The sequence below is a fragment of the Parasteatoda tepidariorum genome, chromosome 7 (genome assembly GCF_982258835.1).
Source record: "Parasteatoda tepidariorum strain Cologne lab strain chromosome 7, Ptep-v5.0, whole genome shotgun sequence".
In the NCBI taxonomy this organism is placed as follows: domain Eukaryota; kingdom Metazoa; phylum Arthropoda; class Arachnida; order Araneae; family Theridiidae; genus Parasteatoda; species Parasteatoda tepidariorum.
The window spans coordinates 86,710,302-86,738,159 of NC_141761.1; the positions used below are offsets into that span (position 1 = coordinate 86,710,302).

At 26.7% G+C, this 27,858-nt stretch overlaps 2 protein-coding genes across 6 annotated transcripts in view; both read left to right on the forward strand.

Moving 5' to 3' along the window:
• LOC107450549 (uncharacterized) lies at positions 1 to 26,198 on the forward strand. 5 transcript variants are annotated; one of them, XR_015435597.1, is made up of 6 exons: positions 1 to 1,008; positions 4,735 to 4,947; positions 8,861 to 9,590; positions 11,195 to 11,497; positions 12,688 to 12,992; positions 15,675 to 16,200. XR_015435597.1 is itself a non-coding variant. In XM_087168208.1 (3 exons), the coding sequence occupies exons 1-3, from the start codon at positions 904 to 906 to the stop codon at positions 9,014 to 9,016; spliced, it is 474 nt and encodes a 157-aa protein (XP_087024334.1). In that variant the 5' UTR covers positions 1 to 903; the 3' UTR covers positions 9,017 to 9,981. The 5 variants fall into 5 exon arrangements, 1 of the variants encoding a protein (XP_087024334.1); XR_015435599.1 differs by having other exon boundaries at positions 8,861 to 9,169; XR_015435598.1 differs by having other exon boundaries at positions 8,861 to 9,152.
• Positions 20,695 to 27,858, forward strand: part of LOC147807291 (zinc finger X-chromosomal protein-like) — a 14,505-nt gene continuing 7,341 nt past the window's right edge. The window contains exons 1-4 of the mRNA XM_087168869.1: positions 20,695 to 20,701; positions 23,257 to 23,463; positions 25,500 to 25,794; positions 25,862 to 25,947. Of these exons, the coding sequence (XP_087024995.1) occupies positions 20,695 to 20,701; positions 23,257 to 23,463; positions 25,500 to 25,794; positions 25,862 to 25,947 (595 nt within the window). The remainder of the gene's footprint in view (positions 20,702 to 23,256; positions 23,464 to 25,499; positions 25,795 to 25,861; positions 25,948 to 27,858) is intronic.

Consider the following 27,858-nt stretch of genomic DNA (forward strand, 5'->3'; position numbering starts at 1 on the left):
AAATAGGTAGATAAAAGCGTCTCTTTTACCTTTTTTATTGTTTATACTTGGTTTAATGTTTAGTTTACATTTATATCTAACTAATTTTAAACTTTAACTACTCTCCAAGTCTGTTATTAATAACTGATTAAGATCTTAAATTTCTTATGACATCTATGTTCCTATGTCCTTTTTAAATTGTTTAATAATTCATAGTGAGAGCATTAATATGTGCCTTAAAATTCTTCGTACCCATCACCTTAAAATTCTAAATACCATCTTAATAAAGAAAAGATCCAAAAACTTTGCTTTAGATTTCCAACTATTCAGACGAAAATTTTCTTTAGATTACTTTTAGTGGTCCGTTGTATAATTATATCCATAAAATTCTATGCGGGAAAGTTATATGCGAAAACAATTTACAATAATTACCAATTTTAATAAATTAGCGTTTATTCTCCACCAGAATATATTTTACATCACAGTTTCTTCTACTCAAAAGGATTATTTTTTAAAAGTGTAGAATTAAAAGGTCCTGATTCTCGGTACCTTTTTATATTGACAAGAAAACTTATAGCCTGCTGTTTTACTTTACTCTGGAAGAAAAATGTAACATAATCTCAGTGATCGGAAGTAGCGCACTACATTAGTAAGAAGTAGGGTAATGAGTTACAATACAAAAGAAAAAAATTATTACTTTCACAATTCCTGAAAATAAAGAAACATGATTAGATATGACTAATTTTCCAACCAGATTGGCACAAGTCTTTTCAGGTCTATCAATAGACTGAATAAAATTGCCCCTAGAACTAAGCGTTAATAAAAATTGCATCTGTTGCTCCAGAACAGCAAGTCTCTTTTCTTTAATTTAGCTATTATATATAATGACTAAATATTTAAACTAGCTGTTAAGAATAATAGCTAATGGTGGCCATATCTTCAAATGGGAATGTACATTCATGGAACTCCAAAATACTTGATGTTGGATGGAAATATATTTTCTCTGTACTTCTATATCTTGAAAAATCAGTAAACACTTAACAAAATCTTAAATATTTTATGAATTTCTTGCATTATCTAAATTACATATTTGCTGTTGAGAAAAGTATGAAAAGTTAAAGTTTAAAAGAACAAATTTCTTAAAAATTATTTGTATTACAAACAGGCTCATATGAACATGAATAAGTATTTCTTAATCATTCCTGACTTTTAGGCCAATTTTTCATTCAAAACCATTTTGAACATGGGATTTAAATTTTGTTATCCAACATCATTCAGCTCTAAATGCAGTCACTACATTTTAAAAATATTTTTTTGTAAAAATAGTTATAGTTTACTAAATTGATAATAAATTAGTTTTAGTAATAGCAAAATATATATATAGGGTGACCCGGGGTAATTCACAATCACTCTGTTTCTGGGGTAAATAATGATCACCTAAGTTTTATTTTAAAAAAATTATTTTTTTTTAAATTTGAGACACGGACGAGAATGCTTGTACACTTTACTAAAGTATAACTACATTTACTTAATAATAATTTTTTGTTTAATATAACAAAATAAGTATCTTTTAAACTGCTTTCTGTATTTTTCATTTCAAAGATGGGTTTCAAAATGTGCATATTTCTGCGAAGATCCCCCTACTTCTCTTAATAATAAATATTTTGAGTTACTTTCTTCTTCTTTGGTATAAAAGTAGTGTAAGCTTTTGTTTAATTGTTTCACATCTACTATAAACATTTTAATTGATTATAGGAAACTATATCAAATGTTGTCCCCTACAGATGGGGTAACTATTGATCACTGGGGTAATTCCTGATCATTGTCATTTCTTCTTATAAATAGTATATAAAATAGCTTATAAATAGCTAATTGTCTTTTCTTAAATAACAGTTCATATTTATTAAGTGGAACAACTGTAAAATATATTTTAACTGTCATCACAAAATTTCTTTTTAACTGTATACAAGACTGTATTCTGATTTGCACCATTTCTGGTTTGTCTTACCTTGCTTCTATCTTAATTTTATGTGTGTACATCGTTAGAATAATTTTTAAGTGTATAAATTAGCCTCGTATAAATATGGTGAGAAATTATAAGCCTAAAAAGGATACTGAGCTTCTAGAAAGCAAAATTAGTGAATTTCTTTTAATGATTGAAAATGAAAATTTCAGTGTGAGAGCTGCTGCCAGAGCTGTTGGCATACCTTACTTAACTTTACACTTTCACTTAATGAAGTTAAAAAATCCAGCAAAAGTAAACCATGTGGGAACTCCCTTATATTTCAGAAGAACATGAGAATGAGTTGGTTGATTGCCTAAAATGTATGGCACGATGCAAGGATTTTTGAAAATTTAGAGCGTTAATCGTTCTTCTTGCTTTTAAATAAATAGTTTTATTAGCTGCTTAAACATATCTTTTTGGTTTATTTGTTTGATCTTGATGTCTTATTTGTTAATTACCATTATATATTTATTTTTAAACAGCCCCTTTACAATAAAAACTGGTGATCAGTAATTACCCCAGAAGTGATCAGGAATTACCCCAGAAATGATCAAGACCAGGGGTAATTCCTGATCACTAAAAATTTAAAATCTTTTAAATTCTAGCTAGATTTTCAAACAAAAGAAGTTGGCATAGGACTCGTCTCATATAGCCTCAAAGTTCCAGTAAATAATAAAATTCTATTTTGAATAGTTTTTTCACAAAATAGATGTTTGCGTTTTTTGATCAGGAATTACCCCAGGTCATCCTATGTATAGTTTTTCTGATCACCGGATAATTTGAATTATATTGTCTGAATAATGTCATTTGTAAAGCTTAAAATATTTCACGCTTGTTAACCCAACATTATTAGGGGGGGGGGATTTTTTTCAATGAAAATCAACATTAATGTTATATTTAATGTAAGTATTTAATTTATAACGAATGCTTTTACTTGAAATTATGTGTCTAAATTTATGCATTTATTTTTGTAAAAAAAAATTCCATCAATATTTTTTGTTATCTATTTTAATATGTATAAATATTTTTAAAAATAATACTTATCTTAGAATATGTATTTTTTGTGGTTTGACTTCTTTGTTTCTGTAACTTTGTCTTGACAACATCATCAGCTTTTAACCTTTTTTTAACAGTTTTCTTTTTTTTCTCATTTGCTTAGTATAAAAACTATCAAATCTTTGTCAAAACCTAAAAATTTTTTGTCAAATAACATAGATACTCAAATGTATGTGTTAAGCTTTATTTTCAGTATTATCAACTGGTCTCATTTAATCAATGATTTAAGTCTTGTGACTTTTTTATTTTTAAAACTTCCTTTTTTCTTTCATAACTTATCACTTGTAGTTGCATTTAAGGAGTGCGATCGAGATTTTTGTAGTATGAATATTTATTTTTGTATTGCTAAAAAAAATCATGGTAGCGAACCTGCCACTGATGCCCATACTATATTACTAAACTAATCAAATGTAAGTTTGATTAGTGTAATTCTATGTTTTGTTTAAATTTTATTTAATTGGCATAACCATTCAAGTTTTTTAAATTTATTTCTTAAACCCTTTTAATAATTATTTAATATTAATGTGAATAAATAAAACTTCTATTATGTACTGACAGTCATTGTAGTCAAATCTTATATATTACTTTTATTGTATAATTTTAATGTTTTATAATATTTCAGGGATGAAACAGATATCAACTACAGAATTTTTGAAAATATATCTCTGACTTAGAACAACCTAAAATCATCAAATGTTATGGATAAAAAAAAATTTCCCTCTTTTTAAGTAATCAATGACCATTATATTACTTGACTAGTATTGTTACCAAATATTCTAATTCCCAACTACTACACTTTTCTTTTCCTCTTCCCCAATTCTTTGAAAGTGTTCAGCATTGAAAATATGTGATCTATTCAAAATAGGCCACATGTGTTGAAGCTGTAGTTTTATCATGTCTGCAACATTGTAAAAAATTCCAATGCAGTGTTTTTTGATAAAGTGCTTTTTGTGCTATAGAATTTAATACTCAGCGCAAATGCATTTAAATATTAAGCCTCAATTTTAAGGCAAATTTTCGCATCAGAAATTTCAAATGTTCATCATGATCAGTTCAAATGATAAATTGAGTTAATATATAAATTAATAAAGTAATTGCAGAGTTTTTTGATAAAGTGCTTTTTGTGCTATGGAATTTAATACTCAGTGCAAATGCATTTAAATATTGAGCCTCAATTTTAAAGCAAATTTTCGCATCAGAAGTTTCAAATGTTCATCATAATCAGTTCAGATGATAAATTGAGTTAATATATAAATTAATAAATAAAGTAATTGTCTTGACTATATTTTTTTTCATAATCATTTAACTGTTAGATATTTATAATCTTTTAGTTGTAGAGTTGTAGTTAGATCTTTTTGTTGTAGAGTTTTATAAAATTATTTGGAGAAAACATATTTTTACTGAAGTTAAAAAAATCTGCTTCTCTCAATTGTATACTCGCGCAGGTTTTGAAGAACATTTGAAATATTTTATTGATGTTATTGAATCTGCATAATAATGATAAAAAAAGCTTTTACATCTGTAAGTTCAAATACATTGAGCTATTATACAATGCATGAAATAAAAAAAAATTATTTCTTTAGTTTTTATCATTTTTGAAAAGTTAATATTTTAGTTCTATATTCTATTAACTTTTCAGTCTTCTAATAAAAGTATTTGTTGATTACTAACATTGCTATTATTGATTTCTTTAGGACTACTACAGAGACTACGATGTAAAAACTGTTCCTTATGTTTTCCCTCCCAAGTTACCCTTTCAAAACATAGAATGTGGCATCATAAAGAATACTTCCCATTCTTCAAATTCAACTGTGAGCTTTGTCCGTATTCAACTCACAATGGAACAAATTTTAAAAAGCATGCATCTGTGCATGATGCTAGAAGACCTTATCTTTGTCATATTTGTGGTAATAGGTTTTGTTCGAGTCAAAGCTTGGGTAGCCATCTGATAATCCATACAGGAGAAACAATGACTTTATCTTAGGCGAATATATAAAAACTTGTTTAAAACGTTTATGCTTGATACTACAGGGTGCATAGCGTTTGTAAAAAGTACTTAAAGGTGCTTTTTTGGGGATTTCGTTTTTAAAAGCTTTTAAAGGTGCTTTTTTCAGCTGGCGTTTTTAAAAAGTGCTTTTTTTTTTTGAATAATTTTTTTTCCCCCTTCAGTGATATCTGGTGGATCCCATGCATTTCACGAAAAATGGGGAGTTTGCTACGTAATCATTCACACGGACTTCATGTCGTTCCCACGTTATGACTTGCGCTTGCGCGCACACTTGAAACCGAAACCCGAGTGCTCCAATTCGGATAGAGAAAATCAGATCCTTATGAAATGTTTCTCTTTTTAATTTATTTTAATTTTGTTCTTGTTTATTTTATTTTACTTCTAACACTTTTTTTGACGTAGGGGGTAAGGGTACTTTTGTTCTGAGTTCAGGGTCAAGTTGAATTCACTCGGTGATGTGGGAAAGTACTGATTGTTTTGATTTACACCCGTTTCTATTTTTCTTTTTTTTTTTTGACGCTAAAACTGTTAATAACAAGTTTTTGTTTTTCAATAATATCATTGATTGAATATGAATTTTTTGAGTGCTTGAAAATTTTTGTAAAGTGCTTGAAAAGTATTTAAAAAAGTGCTTATTTTTGATTCAAAGATTTGGCTACGCACCCTGTACTATAAAATAATTCATGACTTTAATAATGGCATATTGTGTAAGATGTTTTTACCTTTCACATATTTGACACTTGATGTTTTTAAGTTTTCAGATTATAATCTATGTATTTATAAGACTGGCTTAGAAATTATTTATAAGACTGGTAAAAGCTTAGAAATGTTAATTTCAAAAATTGAATTTGAAACTCTACATTTTATGTTCTGATTATTTTATATATACAGTACAGAACCCGTTATCCGGAAATCAAAAAACCGGAACGAAATTCGATTAGTTTTCCCGCCATTTTTTAAAAAACATTTTTCTTTTTTTTCCTCATAAGATTTTAGGATTTTTCGTTCTTTTTTGAAAGTTGTTTAGCTTACCATCATTTTGGAAATAATCATTAGTGTTCTTCATCATTTTTTCTTCTTTTTAAGATTATTTCCACTTTTTTTTTTGTTGGGTTTGCTATAAAAAAAACGGCTTTTTGTAGCAATTCAGAGCACCGGAAAAATCAGTTATCCGGAATATCGATGGTCCTGATCGTTCCGGATAATCTGTTCCCTACTGTATAAATAGAAATTTTGCTGCTGACTTCTCAAATAGAAAATAAGACAACTGTATGCATTTTTAATTTTATTAAAATATTTGTTTAGTATTCTTTACTATCTAAGGCTATTATAATTATTAAAAAAAATAATTTACAAGTTTAAAATGTGCTTTTTCTGGTTAGGGTCATTAAAAGAATGGGTATCTCTTTGCACAAGTAAAAAGCAATAATTTTTGTGTTGCAAAACAGCTGATGTGTAATATTACATAATAAAAACTCAATTAGAACAGAATTTATACATTTTTTACCTTTGATTTTGTTCTAAAAATTAATATCTTTTACTTGTAAAAAGAGGCTTCTAGCTATTTAATTTTAAAAAGTGATAATCAAAATGGGCAAATATATTTTTATGAGAAGTGCTAGATTATTACATGCACTAAAAGAAAGATTTTTTTTTAAATTAATATTTTTAATTTCTATTGATTAATTGATAATAAATTTATGAAAATTATAATTTTTGATTATGAATGATTATTTTCAATTTGTGTTTCATGTGCTTGAATGGTAGATGTGCTGTCCTAATTCCTTATCAGTTGAGCTACATAAAATCGGGCAATGATTGAACTATTTTTTTCTGTAAATATCTAAGCCTATGTTGTATTTTAACAGAAATTTATATTTCGAATTTATTTAAAACATTGATGTGGGCTTATGGGATTTCTTTATTTGTAAGTTATAATCTATTTCATTTCATTATGATTTGTTTCAGCTTCCCTTACATATTTGTTATTTTATTGTGTTATTAGCATAAAATGAACAACTTTAACCTTTTATATAATTTTGCCTTTTAGTTTTCACAATTGTTTGTTTTATGTTTTTAACATTAATATTTTCATTGGGATAGTTTTTTTAACAACTTCAATAAAAGCTGTTTTAATAATTAATCTTATCTTTCTACCATCATATTTATACTGGTATGCTAAAATTTTTGGACAACCTGTGATTTGTCAATAAAAACAAAATATGTGTTTACAGTGACTAAATTTATTGATTACTTTTTAGTAACAATATTTTAATACATTAGTCAGAAAAATAAGATTAATCATGTATACATATGATTTTTCTTTAAGTTTTACTTCATTAATATGACTCTTTTAGCATATATGACTACCTTACACAGATAATTTAATGTTGACAATTTTTTTTTTTTTTTTTACTAGAAGAAATTAAAGTACTTACATAACCTTTTCATTTTAAAACTTTAAAATGTTCTTTAGCAAATAATATAGACAGAAAAAAATGTTTGAGTGAGCTTTTATTTATCACCACATTTAAAAAAGGAATAGAAAAAAAATAGAAATTTACACCCACATATTTATCAAGTAGCTATTGTCTATTTTTAACTTTTGTATTGGTAAATTTTAACTTCACATTGGCACTGTATACTGTATGTACAATTAATAAAATTGTTTAACTTAATGTTATAAAATGAGTTAAATTTTTTTGATTTTTCTAAAAAGTTACAAATTGTGACAGTTTATGGTAATTTTTTGTTTAGGTTTTATAATTAAACATTGCTTGTTTTCCTTTTATGTACTTTGTATGCAATTAAACTATAAGTGGTTTTTCTTTAAAATTCTAAAATTTATTTGTTGCTTATAGATAATTAACATATTTCAGTTTTTTTTTCCAGTTGTATCTCTATGTAAAGTTTTTTTGTACAATTTTGAAATTAGGGGCAGACAAAATTGAGTTTTTTTTTTAATTCTTAAACTTTAAATTTCTTTAATATTTTTCTTGAAAATGTAAACTTTTGACTTCACAATTTATATATTGATCTAAATATGCATTCAATTTTGATTCTTGATTTTTTTACACTTGTAATTATATTGATGTTATTTATCTATTTTTTGTAAAGGTGTTATCGTGAACCTGTATTAATGTATTTATTTATTTAAGTTGTAAATTTAAAATAAATACATGGATCAATAAAGTTTTTTTAAAATTATTTATAAGATGCAGATTTTACATAGTTGTAATTAATTAAAACACTATGGTCACCTCGAACTTGCTTTTGATAGCCTTAGAATATTCTTTTAAACAGAAAAGCTCTATTATATGGTTTTAATTCAATAACTTGGGTACTAATTCTCCCAATTTTTCAGACGCCCCTTGTTTTAAATGCTTCCTTACTCCTAAAAATTTTATTTTTACCAAAACTTTCAAACTTCTCCTTAAAAAGAGAATACTTTATGTAAAAATAACATTCTATCTTCTATTTTTTAATCATTTGTAATTTATAAAAGGATTACCGATTATTTTTAAGTGTCCTAAGGAGAGAAGTGTTTTACATTCAAATAATTTTTAAGGATAAGAACTTTTTACACAAAAAAAAAAAGTTAAATATGTCTTGAATTGTTATTATATGTTTAATATTAAAATCACATTCTTTTAAAGGAAAACTATTTTGTCATTTGAGAAATTTTGTTATTTAGTTCTCTTTTATTACATAATTTATTAAAATACAAAAGTAATTAAAATATTGCAAGTTGTAATTATCTTTATATCCAGTGATTTTAATATTGTAATTAATCATGAATAATGTTTTCTTAGGTTGCCATAGTGGATTCCCTTGCAGACTTTGTAATCTATGGTTTGCCACCTCAACAACCTTATCAAGGCATGCAATGTGGCACCATGATTCCTTTGGAAAATACAGATACAGCTGTGATCTATGTCCTTATTCCACAAACATTAAATGCAACTTAGAGCGTCATGTTTTTGTTCACAAGGAGGATCGAAAGTTTGTTTGCACTGTCTGCAATAACAGATTCAATAGCCTTACAAGTTTAAATAATCATATGATTATTCATACTGGAGAAGAACCTAGACTAATCTGTCCTATGTAAAAGTTTTATTTTTGTATGCAATATTCTTTTGTTTATTGAAACATCATGTTTTTGTTCACAAGATATAGTGCGGCTTTGAGGAGAACTCCTCCAGACTGAAAGTCTTTGGCTGTCTGCTGCTGTGGTAACAAGCGAGAACACATTTCTAAGGGGGTGAAATGGAGGAAAGAAGGTGTCGATTGGTTTACTCAGGACGACCTATGCTAAGATTAAGGCAAAACTATTCACCCCAAACCCCTTTTCGAAGTGACCTTTCCTCGTAACCATAGTACCCGACACGACGCGAGACGGGTGTCTGGAGGAGTTCTCCTGAAAGCCGCACTATAGATTAAAAGTTTGTTTTCACTGCTTACCACAACAGGTTTAATAGTCTTACGAGTTTAAATAATCATAATTATTTATGTTGAAGAATAACCTAGACTAATCTGTCCTATGTAAAAGTTTTATTTTTGTATGCAATATTCCTTTGTTTATTAGAACGTCATGTTTTTATTCACAAGGAGGATTGAAACTGTTTTTACTGTTTACAATAACAGATTCAATAGTCTTACTAGTTAAAATAATCACTATTATTCATACTAGAGATGAACCTAGACTAATCTGTCTTATTTTAAAAAAATTATTATAGTTTACATTATTCCTTTGTATAATTTATATTTTATTGTGCAAAATTTCACAATATCTGTTTATTAATTTATTTGTATTTCAGTATAATTAATAGAACATAATGTTAAAACAAGTTGACTTCTGCTATTAAGTTTTTTTCCCTGCTTATGTGTGTATTTCATTTCATAATAAAAGGCATAATAATGCTCTAATCTAAAATTGAATAATGTTGCATACTTTTCTTAGTACTTCTATCCAAATAATGAATGATTATTATTTAATCTACAATTTAGTGATTCGTAAAATATTAAAAAGTATTTTCATTACATTTGTTGTAAAATTTCACCAACTGGGGCAGAATAGACGTGTCAAGAATAGTATAGCTGTTTGCACTGTTGCAATTAACAGAAATAAATTAAGACATAAGTTTATTTTTTATAATTAAATTATATAATTTAACGCACAAATACAAATAGAAAGCATTGAATATTTCAACTGAAGAAAACTATAGTTTAAAATACTTAAAATATGTTGTGCAAATCACAAACCTCAGCTTGAATTATCTCTCGACAAAAGTGTATATTCTCTGACTTCAAATTAAATATGAAATAATAATAATACAGTATTTAAGGCTCAGAAAATTTATTGATGATTATTATCAAATACTTTATTGATGATAATTCAGGCACACAAAAGTGCTTTTAAAGAAAAAGAAAAAAAATTTGGACTAACTTACTAAATTTCTGGATTAAATTTTTGGATTAACTTCCATATTAGTAAAAATATTCTTACTTGCTGACTAAAGAATAATATTTTTTACGATTAAAGAAAATCTCAAGATACAACTTGATTTTCTCTTATAACTTTGATAATTTAATTGTGTTCCTTGTGTGGAATTATCTACTGTTAAGTTATGGAATGTTAAGCTTTTTTTTTCTTTTAATTCGAAATTTTTTTTATAAATGTCATATTGTCATTTATATGCAAAATATATTTTAAAATCCTACATACCCATTCATTTAAACAGTACCTAGTGATATTTTTTTCCACACTTATTCTGTTCATATGTTGCACTTTTTTTATTATCAACCATTGTCACACAAGAGTACTAAATGTCAAAAATTACTTTCAATGTTAGCAAATTTTGCAGCATGTTGCTTAAAATTAAGTTAACGAGAAAAAACAAAACAATATGGCATACCATATGATTATTGAGTTGCTACCATTTAACATTAAACAATTGAAATAATATCAAATATATTTTACACCCTTCCCATTTCTCAGTAAATGAAGTTTCTAATTCAGAGTCCTTTATAAGTGATTGTGTCTGGTATTATAATTAACTAAATTCATTGTATGTCTAAATACGGAGAATTCATAAATATATTTATTTTTTGGGCATGTTTATTAATCCACCACTTTTCCTCCTCAGGATTTTTTAGGCTCTATTCATATTGCTCTGTTTGCAATATAAAGTTCACAAGTAAGGTTACATTATCAAGACATCAACTCTATCATCACAAACCTCCTCATGCTAAATATCGTCATAACTGTAATCGGTGTCCATATTCTTCAAACAGAAGTTGTGATTACCATAACCATTTAAAAGCTCATAATCCTGAAAATTCTTTCATGTGTCCTGTGTGTGGGAATCGTTTTAGTACTTTAAATGGTTTACATAGCCATGAAGTTATTCACACTGGAGATTAAGAACTATGATTTTTTTTCAGTTTCTGTAAGTTAAAGTGTTAGTTTTTGTTTTTTGTATTTTGCTTTCAAATTAGTGTTTATAATAAGATAAAAGTAAAATGTACTGTATGCATAAATACCTCAAATTTTTTTTTCTAATGATTGGATTTTCATATATTAGGACTCAATATTAATACTTCAAGGAGCTGACCTTGAATATGCTAATTCATTAGTGCAGATAATATTTTAAGTTAGAAAATTAGACGCAAAAGGTACTTTCTCTGAATAAGCATTCCTTTTTCTTTTTTTTTTTTTTTTTTTTTTTTTTATAGATTTGGATTCTTACCCCTCAAAAATCAATTGATAGCTGCAATTTTGAAATAATGGTTCTAATATTTTTTTAGCCAGAATAGTGGTCAAACCTTTTTAGACCCTTAATGTTAAATTTGTTTTTTCATCTGTCCCCATCTGAAAGAAATTTTGTTTTTCATCTTGAGAACAATTCAATTCTTTCTCTTTATGTTTAGGATTTGGTCATTTGAAATTCTGCAGATTAAGTTGAGGTATAAATTTGTATTCTAAATAATTAAAAAAAAAAATTTTTAATCATTAAATAAAATAATAAAAAAAATTATGCATGATTAGTAAAATTTATTTTTAGTGGAGTGATCTTTTAATTAATGAATTTTATAATTGTCTGCATAAAATAAAATAATACTCAATTATTAATATATATTTTCTACATGGAATTATCTTTTATGAAACAAATTTTATGCAAAAGAATTTTCCACATACTTAAATTTCTAGTGTATATTCCATTTGTTGTCTAGAGTATTGAAATTGTTCAAACCATATTATCCAGATTGTGATTACCTTCCATATTTTGAGGGTCAAGAATCTAAATATAGTAAAAAAAGGGGGTTTGTTTGTCTAGACAAAGTACATTTTGTGCCTGATTAAGTAACTTAAAAAAAAACTTATGCACTTATTAATTATCATATGTCATGTTAGGCTCTCAAACCATTAAGATTTGTTTTTGTATGTGAAAATATGATTTTTGTATCAAAAGTTAGTAATGTGTTTGCTTATTTTTGCACACTGTATGAATGAATTATAAATTATTGTGCTTAACATAGTAGTAATTAACCACATTAATTGCATGTCGAAGTAGTTATTATATATTAATGTAGTTGCTTTCTTATGCATGCTTATTAAACCTGCATTTTTCCTCCTCAGGATATTTTAGGCTCCATTCGTATTGCACTGTTTGCAATAAAAGGTTCACAAGTAAAGTTACACTTACAAGACATGAGCTCTATCATCACAAATCTCCACATGCTAAATATCGACATAACTGTAATCTGTGTCCATATTCTTCAAACAGATATTGTGATTACTATAACCATTTAAAAGCTCATAATCCTGAAAATTCATTTGTTTGCCCGGAGTGTGGAAATCGTTTTAACACTTTAAATGGCTTACGTGGTCATAAAGTTATTCACACTGGAGATTAATGAAGAGCTTTTAATCTTTAAATTTCAGTAAGTTAGACTGCTGTTTATTTGTTTTTTATACTTTTTATTCAGATTAATGTTGCTAATGAGGTAACAGTAAAATACACGTTTGCAATCTATAAAAAGAGTATATTATGCATCTAAATTAATGTCATAAGTTTTTGCGAAACGGGGCATGTGCTTAACTTCTTGCTCTTGAAGAGTATACTTTACGATGGTATCTTATAATTGGTAAAACTAACTAAAGTGTTTAAATTAATAAAAAAAAAGTTTGCTTTTGTAATATGCAAAAATAAATTAAAACATGCATTTGCTTTAAAATCTACCCATCAGTATTTGCAAAAAGGACTATAGATGCTCTTTTCCATCCATGATTTTTACTGGTTGCGGTCAGTGTATGGGTGGGTGACCACTTGGATTAGTCTGCTTAGGGACCGAGGGTGTGCGGTATTGGTCCTCGTTAATCTGTTCTACCGTAAAGTGCTCCGCTTCGCGTGCAGGTCGTCGGGCTACCGAAGCGGGGGTGCTATCCCCTCTGCAGAGGATCAAAATTGTGATGGCATGTCTTCGGATCATCCTCAGGGATGTTTCCCAGACCGTCGCCACTATGAATGAACTACTGCTGCCATCTATGATTTACCATCTTGCAAATGCCAGTAATGCATAATTTATAAAAAAAATGGGCCTTCTCATTGATAAACCTAATACATTTAAACTTGTTTAAATAGCAACATTTAAATTTGTTTTGCATTACCATATTTGGTTTAGTTGCTGACGTCACAGTTAAGCTGTACATGAATAATAATGCATGAAAATTGTAATCATAGTAAAATTCCTTTCCACTTTAGTTGCTAAAAAATTTCCATCTAAACTGAAGAAGTTAACATGTTTACTGATACAAAACTAAACTTATAACAGTGATGTGATAGCCCATGAAGAGCCAACCTGTCGCAGTTTTCTTGATCTCTGTGGTGCAGAAGCAGATGTTCTAGTTGGAAGGTGAGCTGAATGCAGAAATCACAGTGTTTACACCCCAATCATGCTTGGTTCTTATTTTTATCAACTCACTGACTGGATGAAAGCCTTGCTTAGCTCGAGGATTGAACCCTGAACTTGTAACACAGGAGCATGAAGAGCTAGCACTAAGCCACCTAGCCTCTGTTTGTTAACATAGCTAATTAAAATATTTTAACTTGTTTAGATAACAGAACGTGATGAATTGATTGTTAACCTTAAACTATAAGTGCAATTACCAAATATTGGCAATAATCCAGGATTCAACACTAGTAGTGAAATCACTTATAATAGAATAAGTACAGGATTATTCAAAAATATTTTTTAATAAAGTATATAAGTTTTGACTGATATTAACTGTATTAAATATAGACTCAATATTGTGAGTAAGGGTTAGAATAAGCAAGCATTTGTTAATTTAACTGATGTAGGCTTCTGTTAAGGTTATTATGTTGAACCCTTTGTTTGGGGGATAATTTTTATATGTATTAATTTGATTTTTAAAAAATGCATTCTGCATGTCTGAAAAATAATAAAATAGCTTCCACCAGTAGTTTTATTTTATTTTATTATTTGTATAATTTTTTAGTGTATTTCTGAGAAGAAAAAAAATTTTGTAAATCTCTTTTACAATTAATTATAATGTTTACTTGAGTTTTTCTAAGTTTTACAAATCTATAAAAAGTATTTAGATATAAAATATTTTTATATTTGCATTTTAATTAACTCATTTTGTATTCAAATTGTTATTAATATTATTTATCTAGAATTGTATGACAATGATGTTGGATGATATGAAGATGGTATGATATAAGAAATTGTTTAGATAAAGCTTCCTAATGTTTTTACCCATTTTAAAACTATTTTTCTGAAGTTCACTAAAAAATAAAAATTTAATTTTCATATTCTTGCTAAAATTTAAAGTTGTTCCTCTTGAATCAAAAGTAAAGTATTTGAAGTGAAGAAGCTAGCATGTAAAAATACTTGGTGTTAAAAACTAACTTTTTAATGACTATTCTCTTATGAATTGTTATTTGCATGTGCAAATACAAATGCAATTATAGTAATGTACAAAATTTTGATAATAACTTTAAAGGAATTATTGATTCCCATTTAGATATGCCACTTTGTTAAATATATTTGTATTAAATGCACTCATTTTTATCTATTTATTTTTATCATTTACTACTAAAACTCAATTCCAAGTTTATTTTAGACAATTTATTTTTATTATTTTTGAAATCACAAATTATTAAATTTTATCGGGTATCATCAATCTTTGAAAGATTAATAGGCTTGTTTTGACAGAATTGTAATGAAGTTTATTGTTTAAGAAAACAAGAATTAAAACTGGCTAAGTTAAAGGAAACTGGTTAGCTTGATCAACTAAGTTTCTCTTTCAATTTGTGCCTGAAAAAAATTTACAATATTTTTTTATTAAATGTTTGAATTCCACAAAATCTTCCTTTTTTTCAATTAAAAATACTCTTTGTTATAGTTAAATACGTCATTTTATCTTTTATTAAAACCAACTTCCACATTTATTGAAGATGTTAACCTTATACTTTTTATTAAACTTTAATATTTAAATTACTTATTAAGTACTTTTTCTCTAAATGAAATATTTTTCCTTGGCATTTATCTTTTTACGAATATATATTATCTGATGATTAATATTTTGTTTATTTATTGCAGATCTGTTATCCAGTTTTGCATGTTCAGATTGTGGAAAGTGGTTTGGATCAGGAATAACTCTCCATCGGCATAAAATGTGGCATCATTTATCATCTGTATCATACAGATACAAGTGTAACAACTGTCCCTATGGTACCAACAAAAAGACAAATTTTGACACTCACAGTTACGTTCATCGACCCGATAGAACCCATTGGTGTTCTTTTTGTGGAAATGGATTTACCACCGCCAGTAGTTTAAATAAACATGTTATCATACATACAGGAGAAGACAATAGGGCCCTATTTTCTGTTCATCAACATTAAAATAAAATGGGCCTGTTTTTCTGCATAAAAAAAATTTAAAGAGATTTATATTTATGTACTAATTCTACTTTGATTTACACACAAAAACTGTGTATCCTTATTCAAAAAGACAACAACAGTAGTGTCTTGTTTTCTGTTTTTCACCATTAAAACCTTGTGAAACCAAGTAAACCTTATGAAAGGTTTTCAGTAAATGTATAAAAATAAAGATCCACACCATATACTTGGCTCTTTGTGTTTATAAATCTTAACTTTTGGTTGAAGGTTAAGAAGAAAAAATTATTTGAATGAGTATCTCTAACTGGCTTTTGTTTTGTTTTCAAATTGTATTAAAATAATAGAAAATTTCTTATCACTATTTAAAAAATATGTGTATTTTTTTCATTTTGAAATTGCATGATTTATATCAGAATTAACTAATTTTATTAAACTGCTAACAGTTAAAATTGATTTTTATTTTAAGAATTAATCTGAAAGCATTTAAATGTGTCATATTTGGTTATTTATTTTTAATTTATATCTTATAATTAGCATTGCTACAAAATCTCAACGCTCTTGTAAAAAAAAAAAACAAGATTCTGTATAACATTATTTCATTACATTTTTTTTTAAATTGCTATTCTTAATTTATATTGTTGAATAATTATGGTAGTTTGATTTTTTCCCCTCAAACATTTAATTATAATTTTCAGAAATTTTTTGCCCTGCTTATGCTTTTATCGAGTGAAATCTCTAATTATTAAACAGGTAGTTTTTTTCCAATTTCTACTTTTTGTTTTGTATTTCGCCAAATAATTGCCTCAGCGCCAAATAGTTTGTTCAGAATTAACATCTAAGGTAATTCTGTTTTTAAGTTTCTCGATAGCTTTTATGATATATATGATAATGGCAATAGCTTACTTGTCATTATTTGAATGCTACAGAAAAACAAAATGGCTAAAGTTATAGTAACATTGAAAAATAGAGTTCATTTCAAAAGTACTAATTCTGATATTTTATAATACATCAAAACTCAATAAATTATGATACCTATTTGAATTTTCCATATTTGCAGTAATACGCATAAATAATATTCTTATTATTTTTTATTTTAAATTTTTTTATAATTTACAATTTTATTAATAACATTTTATTAATAGCTAAGTATAAAGAAGTTTAGGTAAATAATTTATATGAAATAAACCATGTATAGTCTTAATTTAATTTTGATTTAGTTTTAACATTGGGAAATAATATTCATTACAAAAGTTGCACTTCTGTTCTTTTGCAATACATCAAAATGAAATAAATTTTGATATAAATTTTCAATGTTCAAAAAAAAAAATTTTTCCTGAAATTTTTTTTTCTTAATTTACAATTATAACAAATTGAAAAGAAGTTTCAATAATTTTTGCGAAATGAACTATGTGTAATCTCAGTTTAATTTTGACTTAGTTTTAACATTGGAAAACAAGACTAACTTCAAAAGTTGCACTTCTGTTTTGTTTTTTTTTTCTAATGCAACAAAACAAAATAAATTTTATATATATCTGAACTTACAGTATTCACAGTATCATAATAAGTTTTTTATTCTTAAGTTTAAAAAAATAGATGCTATTATTGTCATAATAGACAATACTATTATGTTTTCTTAAGTTAAAATTATAACAAATTAAAAAGAAGTTTAGGTAAATAATTTTTGTGAAATGAACTATGTGCAATCTCAGTTTAATTTTGACTTAATTTTAACATTCCAAAACAAGAATCACTTCAAAAGTTGCACTTCTGTTTTTTCCAGTACATCAAAACAAAATAAATTTTTAAATTCGTCTGAACTTTAGGTATTCACATTATTTTACTCATAAATAAATTTTTTATTCTTAAGTTTAAAAAATAAATTCTAATTTATTATCTTATTTAAATACTTGTTCATTTCTTTGTATTTAAAATAATCTTTTGCATTGACTGTGATTTTTACAAGTTTCTTTATTATAGGATACTTTTGCAAAACCTGCAGCAAGTTTTTTACGTCAAGTACCATATTAACCAAACATCGGATGTGGCATCATAAAGAAGAGTGTCCGCCATTACGCTACAATTGCAAGGAGTGTCCTTATGCATCAAATATTAGTTCCAATTTGCTAACTCATTTACAAGTACATTTACCAGATCGTCCTTATGTCTGTAAAACTTGTGGAAATAGATTTAAAGCCCTAAATGTATTTAATTCACATAAAGTCATTCATACGGGAGAAATGTTTATTGTGTAATAGCAGACATTTGTAGGATATCAGTTTCAGATTTTCATAGAACAATTTTTCTATTTTATTTTGAAACTAAGAGTATCAAGAACTTCTAAGAAAACAAATTTTCTTTCTTTAAAACAACTAAATCAATTTTTAGGGATGCTATATTTGTATGGTTTTTGAAATTAAGTTTACAAACATATAGTATTTATTGTACATATTTTTTATTCATAACATTTAACAAATATATAAATGAATTCTGTACTTTAAATCGATTCTAAATTTCCAAGATACTGTTGGGAAGAATACTCAGTATTTTCTTCATATAATTTAATTTGTATATATGTAAATAAGGTATTAATTATTTAAAGCGTAGTTTAGATTTTCAAAGCTCCAATTTTTAGATTAGTACTATCCTTTTAAATTTAAAACATATTTTCTGAAAAAAATAAAGTTTATTTTCAACAAAATTTCAACATGCGTTACTTAATTTTTCTTATACATTATTATTGAAAACAAAAACCCAACTAAATTCTGACAAAACTATATTAAAAAGGATTTGATTGAAAAAATATAATTTGACTACATAATGTAATAGTCATGTGATAGAAAAATTTCTGATTAAGAATTGTGCTCTTTTGTTTTCAAGCGAAGTGTGTACAAAATTTTTTCTTTGTTTTATCAATACAAGGTTGAAGTCAGGGCTCGAAGAAAGTCAGAAATTTTACCCGTCCCGGAGAACGGCTTTTCCAACAATGTACCCGTCCTCCTTTGAAACTAACCCGTAGCTTCTGAATAAATAAAAATATAATTTTCTCTTATTTATTACAAACATTTATATAAATTGCACCATGAATTAGTTGTTACTAGGATTACAAATACTAGGTTACTAATAGTAAAACCTAGTATTTCTTTTATGAAATAATTTATTTCTTTATTTTTATGAATAATTTATTTCTTTATTTTTATGAATAATTTATTCTTTAGTATTTATTATTTATGAAATAATCTATTTCTTATTATATGAAATAATTTAAATGACAAAGGTCAAGTTATCTGGAATGTCAGTTTATCCGAGGGTACTTCGTTTTTTAAATGAAACAAATATGACGTTTGCCAGTTCCACAATCAAGCCAATGATTTACAGAGGTTTGCGCACAGAAATCTGAAAGGGGTTTTCCATTTAGGTAGATGTTCATAATTGCGTTTAACGCTTCTTGTTTAAGACCAGTACGTAATGTGTTTTTTTGTAAGCTCATTGCTGAAAAGCCTCTTTCAACCACTGCAGTACTCCCAGACAGAGAAAACATCAATTCCACCAAGCGCAGTATGTTGCTGTATTTCTAGATTAGAGGGTCATTTTAGAAGTGAGGCGCTAGACTCTTGTACGATTACAAAAATTGAAAATGTATCACGAATATTAATGGGAAAATGGCCGTCCGCACGGACGTCGGATTCGAGATATTTGTTGTCCGCGGGGAATTTTTGACCGCCGAGGACGGGTGGTTTTTCGAGCCCTGGTTGAAGTATGACTTATTGATTTGATTTTTTATCTAAATTTACTTTATATGCAAAACTAATTTCGGTTTAATCCTACTAGCAGGAAGCCTAATTGTGCAGAAATTTCTCTGCTATGCAATATTTTCCTTTGAACACCGAAAGGAAAACCAGATTTTTGATGTACTTGCTTAAACTTTTCAGAAAGCTGAGACCAATGCTCAGTTGGTTAATAAATAAATTCATCATTTTCACGTGTTTCTACAAAAATACTCAGTTATGTTTTATTTTTAATTTAATATGTACGTCCAGTCGAGTGTATGAAATATACCGTTGAACCTTGATATAATACTAGTTTTTGATATCATGAAAAAATCTCAATTCCCTGCATATTTGCTATGCTGCTAATAGAAAATAATCTCTATTAACTGAATACATTTCTTAGTGACCTTCAATTTCACAAAATATTATTGATGACAAAAAAAAATTTTTACGGATTTCTGAAGAATTTAAAAAATTTTTATAGATCATTTCTTGAAACCCTAATAAGAAGGAGATTACCAAGTTAGAAAAGAAATTTTGTGAATTATCCATTCGTAAGGAAGTAGATATGCACGATGTCTATATAGATAAGAATATTTGCTTGTAAATAGATAAGAATTTTCTGATTTAAAGAATCCAAAGCAAACTGTTTTTAAAAAATTTATTTTGTCTGGAAAAAAAAAATTTCAGTGTGTAGTGATTTTGAAGAATCAGAAATATTTAAAAAGGCTACAACATTTAATTACATATCAGTAAAGGAATGAAACGGAACTTCAGTAAAGCATCAAATCAAATGAAAAAGCAAAATATTAACACTTTTTGAAATGGATACACATTATACAACTTTTAAAATGTCAGTACAGTTACTATTTTGACTGAATTGGTAAAAAATATGGTCTCAAAATGTTTAATGTCTCTCTTCTAGTTTGTGATATCAAGGTTTGATTGTATATGTCAAGTATATTGAAATTCTTTCTTTGAATTATTTATTCTAAAAAAAAAATTCCTCTAGTTTACATGTAATTCTTTCTACATTTATTGAAGTTTCGAATTGTTTAATTTTAGAATTTTATTGCTTACTTTAGTAATTACGTTTTTTTATTACTGAAATCTGGCGTTAAAATGAAAAATAGAGAATAAATACAGGAAATAAACAAAAAAAATTAAGCAAATTCTTAGCAAGTATTTGTTTAAATAGAGACCTTTTATTTATATACAATCAAAAAGCGTGCTTTTTTTTTATTTTAATAATTAAATTACAACCCATATTTTAACGTCATATTATCAATTATTTTGTTTTGTCTTTCCCGAACAATTTCCTCATTCCCAATTTTAATGATCACTATATATTTTTTATCTTATTTAATAATTTATATTAAACATTTTTAAAATATTATTCTGTATTTCCTTTCTTTGAAGATAAATTTAGAGTTCTATTTTTTTCCAAAGAAATTTTAAGACAGTGTCTCCTAATAAATCAAGAAAGGAAAAAAAGTGAGCCTACATCACAGAAAATAAAAAAAGTTAAAAGTCCTCACTTTGTAATCTGTTTATGATATCTATATTTGGTTTCAGAATATGTTTTAAGTTCTTTTTAAATCAAAATTTACAGCAGTTATAGTTGGACATTATTTAAACATTTGATAAGTAAACTTATATAGACATTACCCATTGATATTTTAATAGCATATGATTATGCACATCAAATTCAATAAACACTTGAATTAAGTCAAGAATTCTATAATTACTGAGATTATGAGATTCATTATTTTAAAATCAATTTCAAAGTGTGCTTTGATTTCCATAATTATTTTTCGTTGAATACTTTTCTGAAGTTCTAGTATTATAATATAAAATATATTTCTCTTAAAATGTAATTTTAACTTTTGTTCAATGCAATTTAGTCTATCTAAACATTTTTGTCTATTTGAAATTTAAAATATATAGTATTTACATTAATTTGAATGAAATTTAAGTTTTGCTCTGTGGCAAAACCACGTCAACCCAAAGTGAGTTGCAAAACTGGCCAAATCCAAAATAAAAGTTTAATAACTTCTTTCTTTCACTTTTTCTTACTTGCTTACTCTTTTAAAACAGTGTCTTAAACCAAGATAGTTCCTATCTTCTTTTGGCTGAGTGTTGTTGAAAATAAACTTTCCCTGAAAGTTTCGTGTTTTGGAGATGGTGGTTTTGCAAGTAAGCATATGGCAAGTGGACAAGTCCAAATTGTTTTACTATTTTTCCTAAATCAGTTACTATTTAGAATATATATTCTACTAGATTTCTTTAATGCTATAGCATTGACAAATGTGACATTTAAAATTTCTTTTAGACCCTTATTCAAATAGTTTCTAAATGTCTTACTATTGCAGTATTAGAATTCATAGCTATAATTTTATCTTACCAATTGTTTAAAATTATAATTAGAAAGTTCAAAAAATGTAACATAAAAATAGCTTTCAAAAAATTATAGCATTTTATTATGTATCTTTTTTAGCTTATCTTATCTTTTTTAGCTTATCTTACATCAATTACATATGTAAAAATTGGAATCTTATGAAAGAATTGTAAATATTATGTAGACTTGTATTTTAATATTAGGGTATCAAAAGCCATAACTAATTGCTATACTTAACCCTTTATAAATTCCATTTCTCTTAAAATTATGCAGTTGCTAAACATTAAATGAAATTTTTCATACAGCCTGTTGTCTTGTTATTACTTTTACTTATAACATAATACTGAATATTATTGTTGAAAATGTTTGTTTATTCTGACTTATTGCCTTTCTTTACAATTTACATAGTTGCCAACTCTACTAGATTTTGCCAGTTTTTCTTGGTCTACTAGTTTAATAAAAAATCTCCTAATTTTTATACATTTTAGAAAATTCTCTAAAAGTTTCTGAAAAAAAATCCTTATTGAAATATAATTTTTGTGCAGTTTATTTTTTACTTTAATATTTAAATAAGTATTACAAATATATAATTAATGAAATTTTGGTATTTTGATGACTATAAAATCCTTAAAATTCCCTGTTTGTAAAATGTGAAGTATATTATGCAAAAGTTATATTATGTACTAGTTATAGTTGGCAGCTATGTAGCTTAAAATTTGAAGAATGTGTATTATTATTTTCAAGTTGTTAATTTCAATTGTTAAATTTATTTAAATGTACCGAAAGTATTTGTTAATTATATACAGTGACTTCTCATCTTAAAAACTTTAGGTAACATTAAATATTTTTTGTAACACAAATTTTTTTTAAAAAAATTTTTAAACCAGCCAGTTATGTTGATTCATTAATTTCTTCTCCAAAATACTTCTAAGATGAACTTTAATAATACAAATTAAAATAGCTTCTGTTAATTTTTTAAATATTTTACTTTCTTAACTATGATAGTAAGATGTTTTGTTAGACTGTAATTTTTTCTTGTTGAGTAACAAAAAAGTGTATGCTGTAAGTTTCCTATTATATAATCATGTGTATACTGTAAGTCTTTTTATTAACAGGAGCTCAGCCATTGATGGGTGCACAGTGCAAGACTTGTATGAAGTGGTTTTCTGCACAAACAACTCTGATGAGACACAGAATCTGGCATCATAAGTCAGAGCTGGGAAGATTCAGGTTTAACTGCCCACAGTGCCCTTATGCAACCAATGAAGGGACTAATTTCAAAACTCATGCTGTTGTGCATGACGAGACTCGATCCTGTGTTTGTAAAGTTTGTGGGAATAGATTTAAAGCTTTAAATACTCTTCATAATCATTATTTAATCCATACTGGAGAAGAGCCCTACAGTTTAAGATATATCATGCCGCTCTAGCTTATTCCATAGCATACATTAATCGTGCTGTTAGCTTATATAATATAACATGTTGTAAAATATTTGGTTTTAATATGATAAGTATATGTTTTATTTTAGGATGCTTGATTGTGTCACAAGGAACGTAAAATTTAAAATACACTTTCTATCAAGTCCCTCTTGATCTTCCTTTTTTATTTTAATGTTTCCCATTTATTTTTAGTTTATAACCCTTTACATTTTTTTTTGCATTAAGTATATAATAATTTTGGGTTTGAAATAGTGTAGTGAGAAAAATTATTCTTCTGCTATTAAATTCTACATTTAACCAAGCAACTCCTTCTTATCTAAAACAAAAATGTAATCTTTTGAAATAACATATGATACTAAATAAATAATCCCTGGAAACTGAAGCGATAAGATATACACGGTTAAAAAAATATTATTTATAATATACTCAGTTTCATTTTCTTCAAACATATGCAGATAGAGATAATATTCGGCATGTTTCTAGCACTCGAAAATCAGATACTAATGCAAGGCATTCTTGATTATTTTTGAGCATTTGAAACTTGTCGATAACTTTCCATCTGCATATATTTGAAGCCACTGAAGTTTTTTAATCAAGAAACATATGATACTGTTATAGATGTATTAATCCCGTCTCAAGTAACTCTTAACTGCAAGCTCTTTTTAATTGAAAGTATGTATAATTTTTATTTCTAGATTATTGTACGCTTATGTATATTTATGGAATAAATAGACCATGCTTTACTTACTTAGTCTAATTGGAAAAACCATCAATTAAAATTTTAATTCTTCCCCTTAGAAACTATGTGATTTTTGTTCATTTTAGTGTAATAACCTTTTATCCATAAAATAAGCTAACTTCGTATTATATTATGATTTTTTTAAATCAACCTGAAATAAACAGGAATTTTTACATGTGTTACATTGTTAGAAGCTAATTATTTTTAAATCTTGAAATTTATAATAATGTAATAAATTTTCCTAATAAACCTCATTTATTTCGTCTTTTTCTGCATCAATTTTATTTTGCTGCTCTATTTTCTTACTCTTTTGCAGTTATTTACTTGTATCATCTAATAATTATCTCTTACCAGTTATAGTTATTTACCATAACCATTTATACCTTTATTTTGTCAAAAAAGAAAATGATCCATATTGTTGTATCTTAATATTTCAAGATGTAATTTAATGAATTATGGTAATTTAAAATTATATTGAAACTGAAATGAACATTTCAATTAAAGGCAGATAAAAGGTTCCCCAGATTTGTAAAATTAAATTAATTTAAATGGCTTCTTTATTCTTATGTTAGAAAATATTTATAAAATTCTTAAGTATACTCAACAAAAACATATCATATTATTCTACTAAGTAATTGACATTAGTCTGTTGGCAGCATTCAAGTTTAGCTTTGAAAATGCAGGCTTCTTTTATTTAAAATGTATACTTTTTAAATTGAATCACTTTACTTAAAATTGGAAATTATGTTTATAACAAAACATTTCAAGATATATTTAATGTTTGGGAGGCAGATTATAGACAAGTGTGTTGATAAATTACAGTAAAATTTTGAGCATATATATATATATATTACAGAAATAACTATTTATGCCTATGCTCTATATCGTGTATATGCTTTGTAACAATCGCTTTTAAACTTATCACAGTGTTATTTTCCCCTAGTTCAATCATTCAAAAATTATAATTAGTTGATAAAAATAGAAAATATTCAATGTAAAAGCTTATGTGAGGGCAGTTAAATTCATATAAATAGTGGCTATTTTTCTAAAATCCAGGCAGTGGCACACACTTGTTACATATCTGGCATTATTTTATTTGATCCTGTAAAATTATATATTTAATAGTAGGGATTGACTAGCAAGCATCCATTTTAATGACTTTTTTATGTATTTTTAATAGGCTATTTGTGCCAACATTGTGACAAATGGTTTTCAACTGACAACAACCTTATGAAGCATAGGAAGTGGCACCATAAGTCTGAATGTCCACCATGTCGCTATAATTGCGAAAAATGTCCATATGCAACAAATGTCAGTTCAAATTTACAAGCCCATATGCAAGTACATCAACCATATCCTCCACATCCTTGCAATATTTGTGGTAGCAGGTTCAAATCCCTCAGTAATTTGAGTCGCCATAGAATTATTCATACCGGTGAAGCTCAACACATTATGACACCATATTATATGAGAATGTGAGTTGATAATATGGTAATACTAGTTGTAAAAGGATTTTCAATGATAATATTACCATTGTTAAAGTTCAAATTTACAAGCCCATATGCAAGTACATCAACCCTATCCTCCACATCCTTGCAATATATGTGATAGCGGATTCAAATCCCTAAGTAAATTTTAGTCGTCATAGAATTATACATACTGGTGAAGCACCACATATTATATGAGAATTTGAATTGGTAATATACATTAGAACAAATATTTAATTCATTAACTTGAACTGATTTGCTTAATACTGCAAATTTAATGTATAATTTAATACTAATCCATATTTATGTTCATAAATTTTTTCGTGTTGGTGCATCTGCCATAATTTCTGATTGTAAAAACGTGATTATCAATAAATAATGTATAATCTATAGTTAAGTTTACTTTATGATGGTGTTATTTGACAATGAAAAAACTAAACAATCACACAGTTACCATATTATATTATTTTAATTGTAAGAATTTATTTTTTTAAATTTAAATCCTCTTTTTTGCTTTCTATTACCTTGCATCTTCTATTTTCCTTTTCCCCAATTCCGTTAAAATCCATCTTGTATTTCGGGCCTATAGTACAAATACGAATTTGCAAAGCAAATGCTTTAAAATTTGTAAAATTATTTTGTTTATACATATGTTAGCATAGCAGAAATGTATGAAACATCAACATTATATAAAATACCTAAACTTTTTTGTTGAATAAGAACAGAGTATGAAATATAAGATTATTATACACTTGAATTCTATTGATCCTAAGTATTCTATTGATAAGACACTGTCTGGCAAAAAAGAAAAATGGTGCTGGTTTGGCTATTTATTAGTATTCATTCCTCAAGAATGCAAATGTTGTTTTCACAAAATAATAAAAGACTGTCATCAAATTTTTTTTATTTAATGCATGTTTGTCTTCGGCAGTCCATTGAATTCATGGACATTGTTTTAAATGTTTAATCTCTGGGATGTATAAATGTCTAGTTTTCTTTTGAATACAAGTATGTGCACCTTTTTTTTTAATTCAAGCAAAAGGTATCTTTTTGATGTATTGAAACATATATTGATATCTTCTGCATGAAAATAGTATAAAACAGTGTTATTTGAACATTCATACGAGTATATATAAATATCTATTATTAACCATTCAGCAACCGTTTTATTGCAATATGTTCCTGCATCACGAAATCATACCTGTTTAAATCTCCTGTTTTATAATGCAGCGTACTGTATTTTACAATTATCTCTTTTTCACCCATATATTCTCAAATTTCTTCATATTTTCTGAAGAAATTAAAAAATTAACTTTCTTTAGCAATAAAATTTGCACTTGTGGCAAAAAGATTTCTCTTTATTGGGCAACTAGAAAATTGATTGTATTATAAACAGTTAAAAAATATAAGATACTAGCGTTGCAGAGCGAGAGGAAATTTTTTCTAAAATAAAAGGAAAAAAAATTCACTTTATTTTGCTATTATAGATTATAAAAAAATAAAATTTATTACTAATAATTATAGAAATTATCTAAATATTGAGTGTTTAGTTTATCTAACTATGATAACTGGTTTAAAAAGTTTCTTTAAGGCTTATATACATATTTTTTCTATGTTAAATGTTTGTGCTTCTATTATTTTCTATTTTGCATTTCTCTTTTTGATGTTCCGGTGTTTGCATGGTGTATAAAAACTGTACGCCTAGCCCAAAAATGTCGCTAGTAAAAATCTCCATTATTTTTTCTCTCCTAGGTTGGCAGGTATGCAAAATGTATTGTGATACCACTTTAAGAAATGCTAATATATGAACCCTGGTTTTACTACTACACTTTTTAACACTAACAAATTTTGCTACTGAATTTAAAAAATAAAATTACCTTTTCAGCACCATTAATTTATTTTGATTTATTTTTTGGAATTATTTTTTTTCTGGAAGGTTGTGCCTAAGACGCACAATGATTAAGCCAAATAAAATGATACATCAAAAGTGTGTGATTATTTTGTGTGTGCATTATTTAAAGAAGCATCACCACTCTCTGATTTATTGAATTA